Source organism: Callithrix jacchus, chromosome 16, assembly GCF_049354715.1.
Source record: "Callithrix jacchus isolate 240 chromosome 16, calJac240_pri, whole genome shotgun sequence".
NCBI lineage: Eukaryota > Metazoa > Chordata > Mammalia > Primates > Cebidae > Callithrix > Callithrix jacchus.
This window is the reverse complement of record NC_133517.1, coordinates 46,779,063-46,800,360: the sequence shown is the minus strand read 5'-3', so window position 1 is coordinate 46,800,360 and position 21,298 is coordinate 46,779,063. Positions and strand designations below refer to the sequence as shown.

The 21,298-nt window shown below is 42.8% G+C and overlaps 1 protein-coding gene across 3 annotated transcripts in view; it reads right to left on the bottom strand.

Annotated features, from left to right (window-relative positions):
• MRPS28 (mitochondrial ribosomal protein S28) overlaps positions 1-21,298 on the bottom strand; it is a 240,982-nt gene that overhangs the window by 69,019 nt on the left and 150,665 nt on the right. For 2 of the 3 annotated variants that reach the window (XR_013527928.1, XR_013527927.1), the window contains exon 3: positions 4,354-4,476. Coding sequence is in view for 1 of the 3 variants with exons in the window: in XM_078352751.1 (XP_078208877.1) it covers positions 4,407-4,476 (70 nt within the window). In the remaining 2 variants the exon portion in view is untranslated. Of the gene's footprint in view, positions 1-160; positions 4,477-21,298 lie in introns of those variants that run through there. The other variant, XM_078352751.1, reaches the window with a different exon arrangement.

Here is a 21,298-nt window from a genome sequence, read left to right as displayed (position 1 = left end):
TGCATCAAAAAAATCCAAATACTGTGTGAATAATAAATTCCAGGGAGATCAGACCAATTTCATTGATCTAATTTTCAAAAAGCCAATCCATAGTGGGGAAGATAAGTAAATGGCTTATCTTTACTTGCAAATAAAATTGAAAGTCTGTTGCCTTTCATCATTTTAATATATTTTCTCTAATTCTCATATCGCTATATTGCCTGTGTGACACACACAGTTATATTGTCTTTATGTTGGTGATGTCATCTGTCTTGCCAAAAATTAAAGTGGTTATCAAGGAGGGAGAGAAATTTACATGGGACTTTCTCCTTCTACCTTAGACTTTCCACTGACAAAATTTTTTCAGCACCAAATATTTCATTCCAGGCAGTCTTCCAGGTCTTAAGCATATAAAATAAACCTATTTCTTGCTCTTTGGAGGCTTAAGGCTTGGAGAAGAATGCAGATAGGTAAGGAAATTACAATATAGCATGATACACTTTAGCTAAAAGGTGAAATACACAATTCGGAAGCACCTAAAACTGGACCTAACCTAAATGGGTGTGGTGCAGAGAGGGGCCTCTGGGCTGAGCTCTGAAGAATACACAGGAGTCAGGCAGGCAGAGCAGGGAGTGTGTATCAATGGAGGATAAAGATAAAGGAAATGTCATGTACACAAAACCTGACATGAGAGAGAATTCAGCAGGGTTGAAGCCTACAGCAGACATGACCCAGATGAGGCTGATAATTAAGGCACACGGTTAATTTGTCCCAAGGTTTTCCAAGCAGAAATTATAAGGCTTGTAGTTTAATGAACTTTTCACTATTTGTTCTTGCTATCCTTTCATCCAAACTGACCCCCAGCTCAGGTACCTAAGTATTGGACAAGACCATGCCAGAGAAAACCCAGTGCCATTGAGAAGCAACAAGGCTTACTGGCTATTAGAGCAGAAATCAGCAGACCTGGGAGACTGGACGGCTCCAGGGTTTCTGTTGGTTTGTTGTTGTTGTTTGTCCATCAAGCACCCATGTTTCCAGCGGGACTCTCCCCTAACCCATGAGAGTCTGGGTTTTTGTAAGAATTCGTTTATTTACCCAAAAAAGGTTTTGAGTGTGTCCTCTGTGCCAGGTAACAGGAGGCACCAAAAATACTGAAATGAACTAGGCAGGCATGGGCCCTGTCCCCAAAGAGCTGCTACATACTAAGAAGACAAACATAAAACAGATAGTTACATTACAAACACATTGGTGACACTTTTCGTAAGAGCTAAAAAAGTAAGAACTATATTGTCAAAAATAATCATCTGCATGAAACTGTTATGAAAACGCTGTATACAAACTAAAAGAAAAGATACTATCATTAAGATAACCATGATACAAAGTAATGGGGGAAAGACAGAGGAAAGAAAGGCACATCAGTCAAGTTCTTGCCATGTGTCTGCTACTAGGATAATGCCCACGTTACTGTGTCACAGCGTTTCATAACAAACTTATGAGGGTGTTCTTATTTCCCCGACTTTGCAAAGCAAGTTACTGAGATTCTAAAGATCTAAATAACTTGCTCAAGGCCAGCCAGCTGGTAAAGGAGGAAATGGGAAGTCTGGGCCAAGCTTGGCAGCTTCCCTCCATCCCTCCCAACTGAGAATGTCACCCTGTCAGCACCCCAGTGGACTTCCTTCTTCAGGACTGGGGAACTAGTTCACTCCCAGGCTAGGCAACATATCTAGCACCAGAGCAAAACTGACTGGTATGTTCTGTGGCTCCTGCAGGCTGCCTTTTAATTTAGTAAAAACTTATCAACTTGTATCATCTTGGGACAAATATTTATCCTTTTTCCTGGGTACCAGTTTTCATAGGACCCAGTAGACATAGGGACACAAATGTAATTTCTATACCAGTCTTTCTACTGCATCTACCACCCAGGAAGTCAGTCCCTTTAAGAAATGTGGTATTAACTCTAAAGCAACTCATCAAACTTACAGTTTTGAAAGATAGAGAACTTGCTAACAAAGCAGAGGGCAGGCTATTTGTTGTTTCTGAAAACAGGAAATCAGAGGAATAGACCAAAAAGAAAAGTGAGCTTGCAAACAGGTGTCCTATTACACAAGCATTGCAGGCATACTGCATACTTGTTGGTTTCAGATGGGCCTCGAATGGCAGAATTATTACTGTACAGCAGTATGCCATTATTATTTAGGAAGCATTATGGTTTCAGTAGTTGTGACCAAGTCTCTGGGTACCAGCAGGAAATAACTCTACTTTAAATAAGTGATGAGCAGAGAGAAGCAGTAGTCTAGCTCAGACAAAACACCTGAAGAAAGAAAGCAACTTCACAGTCTGTGATGCCCAACAGTCCCCAGTACTGAAGTTTTCTCACGGCGCCAAGCCCATAGCTCCAACTCAAGTGACCCCTGAACTGGTGCTCTTGTCAAGACCATGTCAGCAGCAGCTTCTGGAAACCGCAGGCACTGTGATCTCTGTCCATAACAGATCATTATGTTTGGGCTTTCTAATCACCCACTTGGAGGACAGAAACAGAACACTAACCAGAGTGCCCAGGCTGAGGCCTGCACTTGGCCCTCTGCTCCCACTTGGAGGCCGCCTCCCCACAAAGCGTTTTTTTAGGAACTTCAATGGAAACAGATAGTCTCTTGGCTCCAAGTGAGGTCTCCATTCCATAGCTCCTGCTGTCTGTTTAGCATGAAACCCAAGCATGTGACACGTTCACATCCTTTTGTGTTTTCTAAATGCTTCCTTGGTAATGACTGAAAATGCTTAAACCTTATCAAAGCCCTATTTTTCCTTCATCTGTCTGTTATTAAACATATGTTTATTTTTAGCTAAGTAAAAGAAAACAAAACACCTCTAGTACCAAGAATGAATATGAGTTTTTAAGCTCTGACTTGGTTTTTGAAATGAGTTCACATCAATTTGTTTATAAAGGGCAAAATGGTATGATTTCTGATTAAAGGACAGTCTATACCATCTGTTTTATAAACAAAAGATTCCTGTTTTGGTCTTCTTAGAAGTGCTTACTTTTTCATAAGAAACAACGCCTAACACCAGCTTCCTTAGCGTGGAGTTTCTTGCAAGCCAGCCCATGGAATGGCCAAGAGCATGGAATGCCAATATGCCCACCTGGCTCCCACCACCAATTTCCATTCTCCTCCGCTCACCACATATCACAAAACCATATGTTTGCCCAGGACCCCAAAATATTTCTGCATGAGGGGTTCCCCATACAGCCCTCTGGATTGCTGGAAAACAGCCATCGCTCTCAAAGCTTCCGAAGTCCCTGGCCACCATCAGAGTGCACCTCTGAGCCGAGTGACACCTGCTCTCTGCCTGTCTGGATGGGTAGAACCCTGCTGTGAGATCCTTGGCATGGTGGAAGACCCCCAGAAAACTCCCTTCACCAAATGCTAGGCAGGTGGACACCATGGCCACAGCTCCAGGGCCCACTCGGAGCACCATATTCAAAATCATCATCATCCAAAAAAAACAAAAAGAGTATTTTGGCAGCCCAAAACATAAACTCCCATCAAGCTTAAAAGAGAATTATTATAGAGACAGGTTTTATTTCAATTCTCTTTTGGCCATATTCTGATCTCTATGGGGCTTATTTGGCAGCCATTGACAACATGCACATTGTTTCACCTGGAACTGCCTTTCTTAAACTAAATTCATTGCACCAAGAAGATAATTTACAGATCAACATTTTCTTAAGCATGAAGATGGCTTTAAAACAGTAACGGTCGCTTTGGCTGATATGGTACTTATTCCAACAAAGAGAAGTGCACATCTTTCATAATCATTATCTGGCACTAACTGGTATGCAAATTCCCCCTCCCACCCCCAGAGTACAAGGAGTTGCATGCTGCACAGCTGTGAGTCATCAGACATTAATGTAGACTTAATTTGAACTGGTGCTGGAGGTAGTGGGCACAACTCAAATTAGACATGTGGTGGGCGTTTAACCACAATATTACCAATTCCCATTCTGACATCTGACAGCCCTTAATAATTAACTGCATGTAAATGGTCAAGCCTTCCCTCCCTGTTGGACCAGTCTCCAGCTATACCAGTCTCTGCATTGTAATTGCTAGTTGGGGCTGTCAGTTGCACTTGAGACAAATCACAGGCAAGAGATCAGACAGCTTCAGGAGCCCTGTGTTCTCTGATCTATCTGCCTTTTAATTGCACTGGAAGGCCTTCCCAGCAGCTTCCATATGCTGCCTGTTTAGAAAGATATAATATTCTCTCTGGATAAGAGGGAAATTTGTCGTGCTTTGAGGCTTAATTGGAGGTTTTTGTGATAGGACTTGCTGGCGTCTCTAGAACACACCAGGCAGGCATGTTACCCCAAACTCTCACCTTCTCCACTTCCGAATTCTCATCTCTTCTCTTCCCTCTCCTTTGAAACTGTCTTATTCAGATGTGAGCTCCAGAGTCACAGGGCTTCTTTTGAGTCTTCCATTGAACAATGGTTGGAGTGCTCTGAAAATCAAAAGAAAACATCACAGGGCAGAGGTGATCAAACCCAGAACTATACACCCATTATCGCTTGAAAAAATGATACCACATTCAAACTTGGAAGCCCGTGAGCAAAACATGATGCTGTTTCTGCTCAGCCAAGCTAAGACCCTAAAGCTGGGTTTGTCTTTCTTGGACGACACAAAGATTCAATTAATTATGCGGGAATGTATGATTGTTCACAGAAAGATCATGATACCTATTAGGCAAGGAAACCTCAATGGGTGAGGGGTGCAGCCCACATACTGTGGCCCATATTCCACATAGGAACTAATGACACAATGACACTTACGATCGACATTTATGTAATGGTATAGAAACAGAAGTGGCTTTTACTTTCGTATTACGGATTAAAAACAGACATTTGCTAAACAAACACATGCCATAAGACTGATCATAGAATTTGTAAAACAAGTAAAAACAGGACGTTTTCAGTGTTATGAAGTTCTTTGATACGCCATTTAAGAACAGCTGATGTGGCGATTATGCAGTTTGCTCTCTTTTTAGTAAAATAGAATCCCTAGAAACTGGTTCTCAATAGTATTTTACTACTCTAGTTGGATGCTCTTCAAAACATTAAATATGAACTTGTTTTGTAAGAATCTAAAATTCAGGCTGGATGTGTCACCTTAGGCTACAGCAGGAAGGCTTTATGGTGGAGCAGGAGGATCTCTCACTCCAGCTGATAGGAAACAGAGGAACAAGCCTGATATTATATGTTAAACAGTAAGTAAGTAAACAATTAACAGGGCTGTCAGGCTCTGTCTGTGTTCTTAATCCTGGATTCACCCCGCAAACTGAGAAGGCACACTCGGAGGATAGCCCAGCTATAACCTAATGGAATAAAAATGAGCTAAAAGGGAACAGAGGCAAGAAACAAATGCATTAGAGACAGAGAGAAAAAAGAAAACAAAGTTCTCTAAGAATCATCATGTATATTTGAACACAGAATACACAAAGCAAACAGATGTGAGGGCCCTTGGAATTTAATATATGGCTGTGTCCTGGTCATTTCTCTGTCACAGTAAAAAAAAAAAAAGAAGCCCTTTCAAAGCCCTAGTCTGAAGGAAGAGCTAACATCAAACAGCCTCAGAATAACCAGGAGATTAAAGCCTGACGCTATTCAACTTCCTGCCTTGTAACTAACTAATCTCCTTAGAGATGGAAGAAGATGAGGGGCCGTCATTGAATCAGAAAAGCCTCCAGATCAGAAGCAGCAGCAGCATGGTGTATTAGAAGGAGCACAGGACCAGGAGTAAGAGGACTAGCACTGCTGCCCCTCCTAGTCAGCCCCCCAGAATCCTGCGCAGCCCACACATGTCCCCCTATCTAGAGTTAACTCCGTGGCCATCTTCCCACAGGGCTCCCCTGCTCAGCACGCCTGGGAGTAGCCTCTGACACAGTGAGTGCAGGGGAAAGGATTTCTGGCAGAGGAGAAACTCGGCACCATTTCAAAGGCTCCTTGCAGCCAGCCAGCTCCTCCCGACCTCTTATGAAGCCAAGGGCACCTCTACCATTTGCGTGACTCTCGACTGTTCCCTAGACTCCATCTTTAACTGTTAGTTTCTAAGCATTCCCGGGTCCTGCCAGCTCCAGGGTCTGGCTCTCCTTTTGTTCCATTCCCAGCCTAGCCTTGGCAGTCCCTGGTTCTGGCCTCAGATATCCGCCATAATTCAGGGACCTGGCATGGCAACAGTACTTTAACTAGAAACCTAAAAGTATTTTGGAAAATGACTGTGAGCAAATACAAGTGGGTAAAGCCACTTCCACAAACTAGCAATGCTGACCAACAGACACAGCCTTCTGTTATTTGGTGAAACTTAGAGAAGCTTTGAAGAAAATTTTAATACCACTCCTGCCCACCACCCCCTCCAAAAAAAGTCAGATCTGTTTATCAGTCAGTCTTACATTCATAACCAGCTTATGAAACTGGGGATATTATTAATATTTAAACTAAAAACTGAAGTATCTCCAAATACCTTGCAGTACCCTCAGATACGCACTACATCACAAAAGTAAACTACAACATTATATGTACTCAAAGCCACCCAAAATATACTGATCCACCCAGTGAAAAAATACTGATGAGTTCTAAAAGCAAATATGTCACTGAAATCTAGAGACAAGGTAATGTACTGTTGACACAGAACCATAAGAATAATTATATTCTGCCATATATATACATATATACATATACATATATACTCTGTCTCAAAAAATGTATATACATACATATATGCATATATATGTGTCTCAAAAAAGTGTATATATATACACATATATATGTATATATATACACTTTTTTTTTTGAGACAGAGTCTGGCTCTGTCATCCAAACTGAAGTACAATGGCATGATCTCGGCTGACTGTAAGCTCTGCCTGCTGGGCTCAAGCCACCCTCCCACCTCAGACTCCAAGTAGCTGGGACTGCAGGCATGTGCCACCACACCTGGCTAATTTTTGGTATTTTTTGTAGACATGGGGTTTCAGCATGTTGCTCAGGCTGGTTTCAAACTCTGAGTTCAAGCAATCCACCTGCCTCAGCCTCCCAAAGTGTTGCGATTACAGGTGTGAGCCACTGTGCCCGGCCCTATATATTTTACAGTTAAAATATCCTGACCTCTCTGTCTCCTCTCCATCCCACAACTGATTTCTATGCAAAGTCATAATCTCTCTTTTATTTATTTTTTTTTAGACAGAGTCTCTGTCGCCCAGGCTGGAGTACAGTGGTACTATCTTGGCCCACTGCAACCTCTACCTCCCAGGTTCAAGTGATTCTCCTGCCTCATAGCTGGGGTGACAGGTGTCTGCCACCATGCCTGGCTAATTTTTTGTATTTTTAGTAGAGATGGGGTTTCACAATGTTGGCCAGGCTGGTCTTGAACTCCTGACCTCAGGTGATCTACCCTCTTCGGCCTCCCAAAGTGCTGGGATTACAGGCGTGAGCCACCATGCCTGGCCTTCATAATCTTATTTCTGTTTGTTGTTTCTCAAAAAACAGGCGATCACTTGAACAATAATATGAAGATTGCAAATATTCACCAAACAGAATTTAGCACAATGAATACCTGTTGAATGATGAATAGATGAATAAATGAATTAATGAATGAGCAGACAAATGAATGAAAATTCAACTCTCATGATTGCTGCCGAAAAAATTCAGAATCAGAATCTGATCTATTCTTTTTTTAACATCTGGTCATTCAGAAGACTTGCCTCAGCGTAAAGTGGCATTTAAATGATAGTCCAGAAATATTTTCAAAGGGAACAGAAACATGATTCAGGTTCATTTTAAAAGTCAAACTAGTTTGACCAGGTTAGTGCTTTTCCTCCTGTGCACTTGACTCCTGCAGTCTTGGCACTGGAAGTGATTAAGAGGTGTGAGCCATCCCACCGGAGCTGCTGTTTGTTCATAGTGATGACCCTAGAGGCTGCCAGGCTGTTTCTCTAGGCAACCAAACTTACAAAGAACTCAAGGAGGCAAACTCTTGATTACATTGTAATGCTTTCAGAAGCAACTTAAGGCTTCTCTTGAAAATGTCTTTGGTGCTCTATTTTTTTTTTTAATTAAAACTTAAAGAGTCCATGTCTCCAAGTAGAAACAATAGAGGGGACCTCCCACGTCACTGGAGTCATTTACAGACCCAAGAAAGAAAGCAGGGGGCAGCATTCTGAGCATTTATTCATTTTATTAGACACCTGGGACCACAGAAGAGCCAGATCAGTGAGAATGCACATGGGACCCACTTTTCCTCAGTTCCCCCAATTCCTCAGTTTGCTGCTCTGTTTATGCCTTCTATGTCATGAACAATTGGATTTCACTTCTAACACTTTCTTCCCACGGCATCAAATATGTCTTGTTTTGTTTTTCACCTTTTTTTCTTTAGATTCAAGAGTTTCTATCAATATACTGATAAAAACAACAGCACAGCGGGGTACGGTGGCTCATGACTATAATCCCAGCACCTTGGGAGGCTGAGGCAGGTGGATCACCTGAGGTTGGGAGTTTGAGACCAGCCTAACCAACATGGAGAAACCCTGTCTCTACTAAAACTACAAAATTAGTCAGATATGGTGGTGCACGCCTGTGATCCCAGCTACTTGGGAGACTGTCAGGAGAATCACTTGAACCCAGGAGGTGGAGGTTGCAGTGAGCCGAGATCACACCATTGCACTCCAGCCTGGGCAACAAGAGTAAAATTTTGTCTCAAAAACAAAACAAAACAAAAAACCCAGCACAAATACTAGCGTATAAATATACATACAGTTAAGATTTCATCTTAACACAATATACCTTCTAAATTGTCCAAGGAGAACCTTTTGGCTACAAGTAGATCACATTACCACATTGTCCCCATAGCAGAGAGAGGGGCAAAGACTCTAAGAGCTGGTTTGGAATCCCACCTCTAGGACTGACTGACTGTGTGATCTTAGGTGTTATTTAAATATGCCTTTGTTTCTTCATCAATAACACACAGATAATACCTATGTGAAAGGGCTTATAACTATTAAATGAATAATGTAAAAGAGGAGCAGAGAGCAATACCGATATAAGACAGGCATTGAATTAATACTACCAACATACTACTGTAAGTCAACTACAGACCTTGAAAAGTATCAAGCAAATATAAGACACTATTAATGACTGTATGCTTAGGTTTGAGGAGCAAGCAGTGTAAAGAGTTGCCATTCTGAATTTTAAAACATATACACAAGTAATAACATAGAGTTATGCAAATAGATTGATGAAACACAACAGTCCAGAAATAATACAAAAAGGAAAGTATTTTCAAGAAATATTTGTTGAAACAGATGAAAATCAATATGAGGAAAATAAATTTTGATTCCTCTTTTATTCCATATACAAAAATTAATTCAAGATGGGTCCGGGTACGGTGGCTCACACCTATAATCCCAGAGCTTTGGGAGGCCAAGGCAGGTGAACCATGAGGTCAGGAGTTCAAGACTAGCCTGACCAAGATGGTGAAACTCTGTCTCTACTAAAAATACAAAAAAATTAGCCGGGTGTGGTGGTGTGCACCTATAATCCCAGCTACTTAGGAAGCTGAGGCAGGAGAATCGCTTGAACCTGGGAGACAGGTTGCAGAGCTAAGACTGTGCCACTGCATGCCAGCCTGGGCAACAGAGCAAGACTCCATCTCAAAAAAAAATTAATTCAAGATGGATCATGCACCTAAATATAAATACAAGAACTGTGAAGCATCCAGAAGAGAACACAGACTATCTTTACAACCTTGATGTAGACAAAGGTTATTTTAGGCTAGATACAAAAAAAAAACACTAACCAAAAAAAAAAAAATTATTCCAGACTACAATAAAATTACATTTTTTTGCTGGCCACATATAGGCTCACCCCTATAATCCCAGCACTTTGGGAGGCCAAGGTGGGAGGATGGCTTGAGGCCAGGAATTCCAGAGCAGTCTTGGCAACATAGCAAAACTCCATCTCTACAAAAAGTTTAAAAATTAGCAGAGTGTAATGGTGCACACCTATAGCCCCAACTACTCGGGAAGCTGAAATGGGAGGATCACTTGAGCCCAAGAGTTCAAGACTGCAGAGAGTAATGATGTACCCCAGCCTGGGTGACAGAGGGAGATGCCAACTCAGAAGATATACACATATGTATACAAATGTAAAACATGTGTTCACTAAAAGCCACCTTTTTTTTTTTGTATTTTTAGTAGAAACAGGGTTTCTCTATGTTGGTCAGGCTGGTCTCAAACTCTCAACTTCAGATGACCCAACTGCCTCAGCATCCCAAAGTGCTGGATTACAGGTTTGCCAGTTTCCCAGTTTTTGTTTTTTGAGACAGAGTCTCGTTCTGTCGCCCAGGATGGAGGGCAGTAGTGCGATCTCGGCTCACTGCAACCTCGGCTCACTGAAACCTCAGCCTCCCAAGTTCAAGTGACTGTTCGTCCTCAGCCTCCAGAGTAGCTGGGACTACAGGCATGTGCCACCACGCCCGCTAATTGTTTGTATTTTTTTTTTAGTAGAGATGGGGTTTCACTGTGTTAGCCAGGATGGTCTCGATCTCCTGACCTCAAAAGACACCATTAAGAAAATGAACCCACAAACCACAGAGTAGGAGAGGTAACTACATACATAAACCTAATTTTAAAATTATATCTAGAATATATAATGAGCACAGTGGCTCACACCTTTAATACCAGCTTTTTGGGAGGCCAAGGCAAGAAGGTTGCTTGAGGGCAGGAGTTCAACACCAGCCTGGGAACATAAAGAGACTCTGTCTTTATTTTAAAAAATTATCTATATATATAAAATAAACTCCTAGCATTATCAATAAGAAGGCAAACAATACTTCAAAAAATGGACAAAAGACTTGAATAAACACTTCACAAAATAAGAAATATGATTGGCCAAGAAGCAGCTGCAAAAGTACACAACATCAATATTATCAGGGAGTTGCAAATTAAAACCTCAGTGATATACCATTTCACCCCCTTGAATGGCTAAACCAAAAAAGACTGACAACTACCCTACCTGTGGATGAAGATGCAGGATACCTGAAACTCTCATACATTCTAGTGGGAATGCAAAATGTTACAACCACTTTGAAGAACCGTCTGGAAGTTTCTTATGATGGTAGAATTAACACTGATCCTATGAACTACCAATTTCACTCTTAGGTATTTACCCAAGAAAAATGAAAACATATGCCCTCCCCCCTCCAGAGAGCCTTATTTATGGTAGGCATTTATGGTAGGCAAATATTAATCAATCCAAATGACTATCACCAGGAAATAAACAAAAGAATGGATAAATTGTGATACATTCATATAATGGAATATTACTCACAAAATAGCAAATTGCTGATACAGACACCAATGTGGCTGCATCTCAAAAACATCACATGAAGGGAAAGACTACATATCATCCAATTCCATTTATATGAAATCCAAGAACAGGCAAAACTAATCTACAGCGATAGAATTCAGAAAGCCAGTTGTTTTTTTGGGGATGGGAAATGGGGAAGGCTAGAAAGGAGCACAATGGAACCTTCTGGAATAATGGAAATATTCTATATCTTATTTTGGATGGTGGTCACATGAATGTATACAATTGTCAAAACTCATCAAATTGAGTGTCCGGGCACAGTGGCTCGTGCCAATAATCCCAGCACTTTGGGAGGCCAAGGCTGGTCAGGAGTTTGAGACCAGCCTGGCAAATGTGTTGAAAGCCCACGACTGCTAAAAATACAAAAATTAGCCGGACGTGACAGCATGCACCTGTAATCCCAGCTACTTGGGAGACCGAAGCTGGAGAATCACTGGAATCCGGGAGGACAGAGGTTGCAGTAAGCCGAGATCACGTCACTGCACTCCAGCCTGGGCGGCAGAGCAAGACTCTGTCTCAAAAAAAGCAAAAAACAAAACAAAAAAATCATCAAACTGAGATACGGTAACATATGTTAATTATGTCTTAACAGAACATATGCACACACAAGGCTAGGTGACTCCATCTCTTCCCTTACAACATCTGTGATAGAGTTGAGGATAAAAGATATTGCCCCACTGATATTATTAGAGAAACTAAATTATAAGGTATTTGTGGAGTCTCATTCGTTCAACGAGCATGTGGCATGACACACAACAAAATGTCTCCCGTGAAGCCTGTAAACTTCATAACTGGGATGAGGCTTTTATAAAGAACCTCTTTTGGCCTGCCTTCCTACTACTTCCAGTGGAGTTAGCAGGAGGCTGTGAAAGAGGCTGTTCTCCTCTGGCAAAAGAGCTCTGGGTTACTAAGTTCTTCCTCCTTGCCTTCTTCACCTTCACTATTTATTGTTTTGTCTTGTGTATCTGCTGCTGCCAGCCCAAGGAAGGCCCTTGTGCTCTCTACAGTGCCCTCCCCAGGGACTAGACCTCGCTCATCACAGTAATGTTTTCATTACTGATCCTAGAGCCGCCACAATATGACTCATAACACAGCAAGCCTCTCCAGCAACACTCACATTCTTGATCCTGAAACCAGAAAGCAAAAATTCAAATTCTTTTTCCCTCTCCGTTTTCTCTGTATGTTTGCTTTCTGTATCCGTATCCTAGGGCCATCGTGCTTTTTAATTTGTGATGTTCCAGTTGATAGCGACATTGGCTGAAACTTAAAAACCAGTCAACAGAAACCATTCCTGGCTCCCTGGGACAATGGATGGAGGGAAGTGTCCTGACAGTTCAAAAAAACTCAGCGGGGTGCAGGGAGGGAGAAGCCAAGAGCCAGTCCTTTATGTGGGGCATTGTTTTCATTTCTAAACCATTCTATCGTGTGTCCTCTTTTCACTCACAAATGGAATATTGTTCCCTTTCTTTCTGCCAACAGACCCAAACAGGAGTAGAGAGGGGCATTTAAGAAGCAGAACAGGAAAAGGGTATACAAAATGGCTCGTTTTTTCAGTTAAACCCATAGAAACTAGAGAGGGCAAAAGACCCGCTCGGTTACATTGTCCCTCCCTCATTTAGAACAGATTAAGTCGCATGGAGCAGATGGAGATAGTTTGCAAGGGACGAACTAACACTTAGCGTTCCCCCTACCCTTTTGCTTCTGTGCTTCCCATTCAGTAAAAACACTTAGTGCACGTGATTACAGGTAGAAAATAACCTAATTGACAATCAATCCTCGGGAAATATCACTCAGTGTTTGCACAGGTGCTATTGCCATTTCACCCCTAATTCTGTAAAATCAGTGAGGCCTTCCCACTTGGAGATGAAATTCCCTTCTTGCCTTCTATATTGCAGTCTTTTAGAGAGGGAATCTTACCAGCTTTCTAGCCACCTACTTCCAAAATGTCTGCATCCAATTCATGTTTCAGCATCTAGATCAAGTATCACCTTGTTCAGGAATCCCCTGAGCACCTCTCTTCCACACCCCTTGGAAGTTCTCTTGCTTTCCTTTCTCATTGTACCCATGCTCGTCTCTGAAAGCACTCAGCATTTTTCACTTTGTCAGTCACCTTTTCTTCCTGCAATTCTTAGCTGAAGAGCTCAGCTGACTTACTAGAAAAATAGTTATCATCTCCTCTAGCAGACTGCCTAGAGAAGCAGTGTGATTTCATCACACTTTATGTGTACTTCCATAAAGCAATGATTTCCTGTATTGTAGACACTCACTAGCTCCCCTGTCTCTGGGCTCCAGGAAGGCAGGAATGATGTCTCTACCTGTTTGATTACCAAGTATGAACCCTTACATATCATATGCAACACATATTATATACACATGTTCATTGAATTTAGCTATGTTGAGGTCATTGTGGACCTTCTTTGTATTTTTGTTATTATTATGAAAGTGGAGAAGTCAGAAACAATTCTGCAATGAGTACAAGAGTGAGAAAGTATAAAGAAAGAAGCAGTGGACAACTCTTTTGAGCAATCTGATTATTAAAAAAGAAATAGAGGCTGGGCACAATAGCTCATACCTGTAATCCCAGTAATTTGTGAGGCTGAGGCAGATGGATCCCTTGAGCCCAGGAGTCTGAGACCAGCCTGGACAACATGGCAAAACCCTGTCTCTACTAAAAAAAGAAAAAATGAGCTGGGCATGGTGGCATGCACCTGCAGTGCCTGATTTTGTTGTTGTTTTATTTTTTGAGATGGCAGTCTCACTATGTTGCCCAGGCTGGTCTCGAACTCCTGAGCTCAAGCAATTCATCTGCCTTGGCCTCCCAAAGCACTACTGAGGAGGCTGAGGTGTGAGGACCACTTGAGCCTGGGAGGCAGAGGTTGCAATAAGCCAAGATGGCACCACTGCACTCCAGCCTGGGGGACAGAGACAGATCTTGTCTCAAAAAAAAATAAAAGAAGTTTGAGGCCAACCTAGGCAACATATCAAGACCTCATCTCTACTAAAAATAAAAATAAAATAGCTGGGCATGGTGGTATATGCCTCTAGTCCCATCTACTTAGGAGTCTGAGGCAGGAGGGTCACCTGAGCCTGGAAGATGGAGGCTGCAGTAAGCTGTGATGGTGCCACTGCACTTCAAGCTGGGCAAGAGAGAGAGACCCATCTCAAAAAATAATAATAATAATACACAGACTAGTGGTGGCCCAGTGAAAGATGTCTTTCACCACATTTAACTAAGTCTGGGTGCCACCCTGTGCCAAGTGGCTCGCCCCGATGCTGTTGACAGAGACAGTATATGCCCTCACTGTGAGCATATATGAGAAGGGACAGATATTAAGCAAACGCCAGTTATTTAATAAACTTCATAAATACTACAAAGAGAAAGTTTCAGTGCTAAGAGAGCATATAACAGACCTAGCCAGAGGGATAGAGAAATTCTCTCCGAGGAATTAAAGGATATTAAGGAATGATCTAGGCTAGTTGGTGGAAGGAGCCTTCCAGGTAGAGAGAAGCATATGCTGAAGGCCCTGGAGCAGTAGAGAATGGGGCATTTGAGAAACTGGGCACAACAAAGGGAATAACACAGCAGGGTGAGGATAGAGAGGTGGGTAGAACTGACCTCAGGCAGCACTTTGCAATTCATGTTTAGGAGTTTGGTTTTTATCCTAAGAGCCACTGACTTTTAAAAAATTATTATTTTATTTTATTTTTATTTTTTTGAGGAGTCTCACTCTGTCGTCCAGGCTGGAGTATAATGGCAGCATCTCAGCTCATTGCTACCTCCACCTCCTGGGTTCAAGCAATTCCTCTGCCTCAGCCTCCCGAGTAGCTGGGAAGACAGGCGCCTGCCACCACACACAGCTAATTTTTGTATTTTTAATAGAGACAGGGTTTCACTATATTGTCCAAGCTGGTCTTGAACTCCTGACCATGTGATCCGCCCACTTTGGCCTCCCAAAGTGCTGGGATTACAGGCATGAGCCATGTCTGGCCTTTCATTTTTTTTTTTTTTTGAGATGGGGTCTCACTATGTTGCCCAAGCTGGACTCGAACTCCTGAGCTCAAGCAATCCTCCTTTCTTGGCCTCCCAAAGTGCTAAGATTACAGGTGTGAGCCACCGCACCTGGCCAGCCACTGATGGTTTTAAACAGATTAGACTTGCACTTTGAAAAGATACCCTGCTTGTAGAGGGGCGGGGTGCAGTCGTCAAGATCAGACGCTGGGATACTAGTTAGAATGTTGCAGAAATTGAGAATGAGAGGTGAATGTGGCTTGGTGTGGCATTAGAGATGGAGAGAAGATGGATTTGGAGAGCTTTAGGGGAAGGACAGACAGGATCAGATCATGGACAGGATATAGGAATGGAGGGAGAAGCAGAGCCACCAAAGGCAACTGAATGAGCAGGATGCTGTCGACTAAGACAGAAAAGCAGAAGAAGACCCCCTTCTCCAGCCAGGAAGTACACAAGGACCAGTGTGAAAATCTCCCACCAGTTCCAGCCCTTGTCACACAGTGAGAACACAGCCCCGTCAGGCAGCAACACTCTCAGTTGCTTGGTCTGTGGTAATGAAAAGATCAGGTGGTTTTGGCTCATACACATGTACTCGTGTGCTATCTGACAGGGTTTTAGTCTTTCCTTCCGTCTTTCCCTAGCTGATATCTCAGTGTCTGACAACAGGAACAAACAGAACTTTGTGATGTGATTTTTTTGTTTGTTTGTTTTGAGCTCCCAACAAGCCTTTTTACATAATCTTCAACAATAACTGGCCTTTGAGTGTCTGGGCACAGGCTGTACTCTGTGCTGGGAGACGCTGAGCTACGTGTCGAGACGGAAGGGTAAGCATTGAGCCTATGGATGAAGCAGTAGGCCGCTATCACAGCGCTGGCGACACATTTGCCCTTCTGCTTCTCTGTTCCCCAATGAAAGTGCCTGACCTCTGGGTTTGCCTGGGCTATCTTAATCCCACTTCACCTACTGTAGCTGTTTATTCTTGGCGATGGGCTTGACATCTAACACAGCATAGAACAGACACACCACTAACTTCCATTTTATTTATGAGGACAAGTCAGGGATTCAAAATTCAAAAGCAGCAGCAGCTCAGATTCTAGTCCTAAGGAGGACGTTTTTCTGCTGCGTAAAGTCAGACCGTAGACACTTCGCCAGTCCCACCCAAGAAATCAGCACATCCTTCAACCCCATGCCTGACACTGCAGGAAGCTCATGCGGGGTTCTCTGGGTGCCCCAAACCAACAGTTGGCCATAGAATTCCTAGGGCAGAAGAATCTGATAACCTGTTTTCTAGTCTTAGTTCTGGCACTAATTGGTCAAGTGATCTTATACAAGTGACTCACCTCATCTTTCCAAAAATAGGATGGAATGAAGTAGAATGTCTCATCTCATAGTTCAGTTCAGCCTTCATTGTCTTGGCAGAGTGAAAATTACATTCAGATTGATAAATTGCTGTTCAGGGTCTTGTTTTGTTTGTCTTGCTCTGACGCCCAGGCTGGAGTGCAGTGGCATGATCTCAGCTCACTGCAACCTCCGCCTCCTGGGTTCAAGCGATTCTCCTGCCTTAGCCTCCCGAGTAGCTGGGACTACAGGCATACACCACCATGCCCAGCTAATTTTTGTAGTTTTAGTAGAGACAGGGTTTCACCATGTTAGCCAGGATGGTCTAGATCTCTTGACCTCATGATCCGCCCGCCTCAACCTCCCAAAGTGCTGGGATTACAGGTGTGAGCCACCGCACCCGGCCGAGGGTCTTGTTTAATGAATCATCTCTTGCTTTCCAACTGAATTTTCTAGACAGAGGATTTACTATTATTTTCATCATGCAGAGTCGACGAAGGCTGAGCTGAAAGGGCAAGAAAGGCATAATACCTGGATGATGAAATCATCTATACAGCAAACCCCCATGACTCACATTTACCCCTATGTAACAATCCTGCACATTGTGTACATACTCCCCTAACTTGAAATAAAAGTTAAAAAAATTTTTTTTAAGGCAGGAATGTCTGCTCATGGTTTATTCCATCCCTCTTAGTAGGGTCAGGGCCCATGGCTGTCTTGTTTACCACACTGCAATGTCTGTCACATAGTAGGCGCTCAGTAAGTACCTGTGGAATGGACAGGTGAATGTTCAGGAGCCGATTGCCCTATAGGGAGAACAGGAGGTTCTCCTCTAATAAGGCCAAGGTGAGGCCTTAATGAAAACTGATTTTTTGGCAAGGAGAGGAAAATGCTTTATTTTCATGGAGAGTCTACATTCCTGGACCACAGAGAAACAATTCTAGTGGCAGAACAGGAAGCACTGTCTTGGTATAGAGCTACACAGGTCTCAAACTGGAGCCTAACTCAAACAATGTGTTGCAATGATCTGAAACCTTCATGAACATCAGTTTTTCTGGATAAAGTCATACTAACATTGTTTTCATACTAAAGCAAAAATGTATATGTTATAAAGAAGAATACAAAATTAGCATGGCTTTGAAAAATAAGACGTGAGGCAGAGCACGGTGGCTCAAGCTTATAATCCCAGCAGTTTGGGAGGCTGAGGCGGGTGGATCATTTGAGGTCAGGAGTTCGAGACCAGCCTGGCCAACATGGTGAAACCTTGTCTCTACTAAAAATACAAAAAAAAAAAAAATTAAATGGACACGGTGGTGAATGCCTATAATTCCAGCTACTTGGGAGGCTGAGGCATGGGAATGGCTTGAACCCAGGAGGTGGGAATTGCAGTGAGCCGAGATCACGCCATGGCACTCCAGCCTGGGAAACAGAAGGAGACCGTCTCAAAAAATTTAAAAAAAAAAAGAAAAGAGAGAGAGAGGTGAGATTTACAGATTTTGTGGAATAGCACAGTGGGGACAACAGTGGGCTAGGGCCACTAGAGAGAGACCAGGAGTCTACTCTAGTGAGTGCACAATCTGACTTTAGAAAAGCTACTTTACCTGTGGCCTCAGTTTCCCTACTTGTGAGAAGGGGATTCCACTAAGTGGTCCCTAATACCTCTTCCAATCTTAGAAGGCTCTGATGCTGATTCCCCAGGAAATGACGAAAACCATTCTTACCGAGTTGTAGCTTCTGACATATTTTGTCATTGCTCTGACCTCCTCTCTGTCCGTAGTAGTGACGTTTACTAACTACAGAGGAAGGCAGGAAATCTCTAACAGCAGATCCTATAAGATACTGCATTTTCCATTTCTCCCTCTCCCTCTCCTGCCTTCTTCTTTCTCTCTCTCTCTCTCTTTCCCTCTCTCTCTCTCTCTCTTTCCCTCTCTCTCTCTCTCTCTCTTTCTATCTCTCTCTCTCTCTCTCTTTCTCTCTCTCTCTCTCTCTCTCTGATAATATATATAACATATATAAAATAGATACTTTCAATGAACCCAACTAACTCTGGCTACCAGTTTGCCTGAAACCTCTTTTCTCCCACCACAGGCATAGTTCTGGGACTATCCGTCTGCCCTCCTTGCCTCTCCTTCCACACTGTTCACTCATCAGTTGGTTGCCTTCTGTTTGTCTTGCACTCTTACCACTGTGCAGAAGGCCTTCACTTCCTTTTGCTAAATGCAAACAGTCCAGTCCTGTGGCTTCTGGTGCATTCCTCATTCTCCAGCTTCTCCCAGCAATCCTCTCTATAGAGCATATAGGAATTAAGCATGGCATATATATTTGTGGAATTGAATTTCTGAATGTATTATTTTATACTTAATGTTACTATAAAGTAACCCTACTCCTCTTACTGGAAAGCTTTGTTTTCAGGAGAGATAACCCCCTTAGGCCAAACTGAACTTAGGATAAAGCAAACATAGCTGAAACAAAGCAAAACTACTCCCTTTTCCTCCCCTACCAAAGAAAAACCCTCTAAGGATGATAAACTTCCACAAACTCAGCTAAGAGCTCCTTTGTGTCTCAATATCTGTCTTCCCCTGACCAATCCTAACCACACTTCAAGGCCTATCTAAATATTTTCTTTTTTTTTTTTTTTAATGAGACAGACTCTTGTTTTGTTTTCTAGGCTAGAGTGCAGTGGAGCAATTGTGGCTCACTGCAGCCTCAACTTCCTGGGCTCAAGCAATCCTCCTATCTCAACCTCCCTAGTAGCTGGGACCATAGGCACACTCCACCATACCTGGCTGGCTGGCTGGCTTTCTTTCTTTCTTTCTTTCCTTCCTTTCTCTTTCTGACTGTCTGTCTGTCTGTCTTTCACAGAGATGGGGGTCTCACTGTGTTGCTCAGGCTGATCTCAAACCCTGGGCTCAAGCAATCCACCTGCTCCAGCCTCCCAAACTGCCAGTATTACAGGTGTGATCAGCACACTCATAACTGGAATTCTCGACCACTGCTATTGGAAGTATTGTCTCCATGCACTCTACTCCGAGAGCTGAATGTTCTTACGACTCTTTTTTGCACATCTCTCTCAGAGTATTATAGATATTTACGACCCTATTCAAAAATAAGCTCCTTGAAGGGCAGTCTCCTTACTTTCTTTTCTATATGCACCAAAGAACCCAGTAGATGTCTGTTAAATATTTGCTGAATGAGTGATGACTGATGACCATGGTTTCCAAGATGTTTTGGTGTCGGATCTTGGCAAAAATGTAATCATCGTTTTTCTAGAGTACTCTCATCTCTACTATCATAACAAATTTAGTCTCATAGTTCTTTTTGAGTAACCTGTTCGACTTAGAGCAAGGCCATTGAGAACAATTACGGATCTGTATGAAGTGCTGGTATACTCCCCAGCTATCAGAACTTATTTGTCCTAAAACATTCATCCAGTCCACAAATGTTTGTTAAGCATCACTATGTACCAAGCACTATTCTAAACCCTGGAGATACTGCAGTGAATTTTAAAAAGTAGCAGAAAAAAACAAAAAACAAACCCTGCCCTCATGGAACTTACATTCCAGGGGTGGGGTGGATATAGACAATAAACAAATAAGAATATGATATAATGTCATAAATGCTATGGAGGTAACTAAGACAAGGGGATGGGGATTTTGAGAAAGGGGTTGCAACATTAAATTCGGGTGGTTTCAGAAGGATCCCTTGAGAAGGTGGCACTTGAGGAAGTGAAGGAGGCAGGCTAAGTGGGAGGGGTGGGATCATTCCAGGCAGCAGACCTACTGAAGGTAAAACCCCCGAGGGGAGTGGGCTGAGAGGATTTCAGGAAAAATGAGGCCAGTATGGCTAGAAGGAGATATTGCTGGGGAAACACTAGGAATGAGGTTTAGGAGCTAAGGGGATGGTATGCAGGGTAGATTTGGGCAGTCTTTTCAGCCATTCTAGGGATTTTGGTCTTCATCCTGAGTGAGATGGAGCATTTCGACCCAACTAATGACACAGTTTGGCTTTGGTTTCTAAATGATCACTCTGGCTTCTGTTTTGAGAATGTCTATCAGAGAACAGAGTTACAAACAGGGAGACTGCTTCCCAAGCTACTGCAGTAATTCACGTGAGAGATGACGAGGGGTTGGGCTAAGGTGATGGAAGTAGAGATGTGAGAAACGATGGATGCCGGATCTGTTTTAAAGGTAGATCCAAAAGATTTACGGAGATAGCAGAAACGGGGTATACATGAAAGAGAGGGGCCAAGGGTGATTTCCAAAACGTTCGGTCTAAGCAACTGGCCAGAGTGCGGGTAGAAGGCTGTGGAAGGTGGGAGGTGAAGGGCATCAGAAGTGTATTTTAGGAGCTACTAAGTTTTGCAATGTTGCCTGGACATCCTAATGGAGTGGATGTTAAGCAAAGGTGTGAGTGTATGTGTGTGTGTGTGTGACTGTGTGTGTGTGTGTGTGTGTGAGAGAGAGAGAGAGAGACAGAGATTCTGGAAAAGTTCAGGCTACAAATCCAAATCACTTAAGGAGTGAGTGTAGGTAAGAAAAGATAGTATGTGTGAAGCACTAATT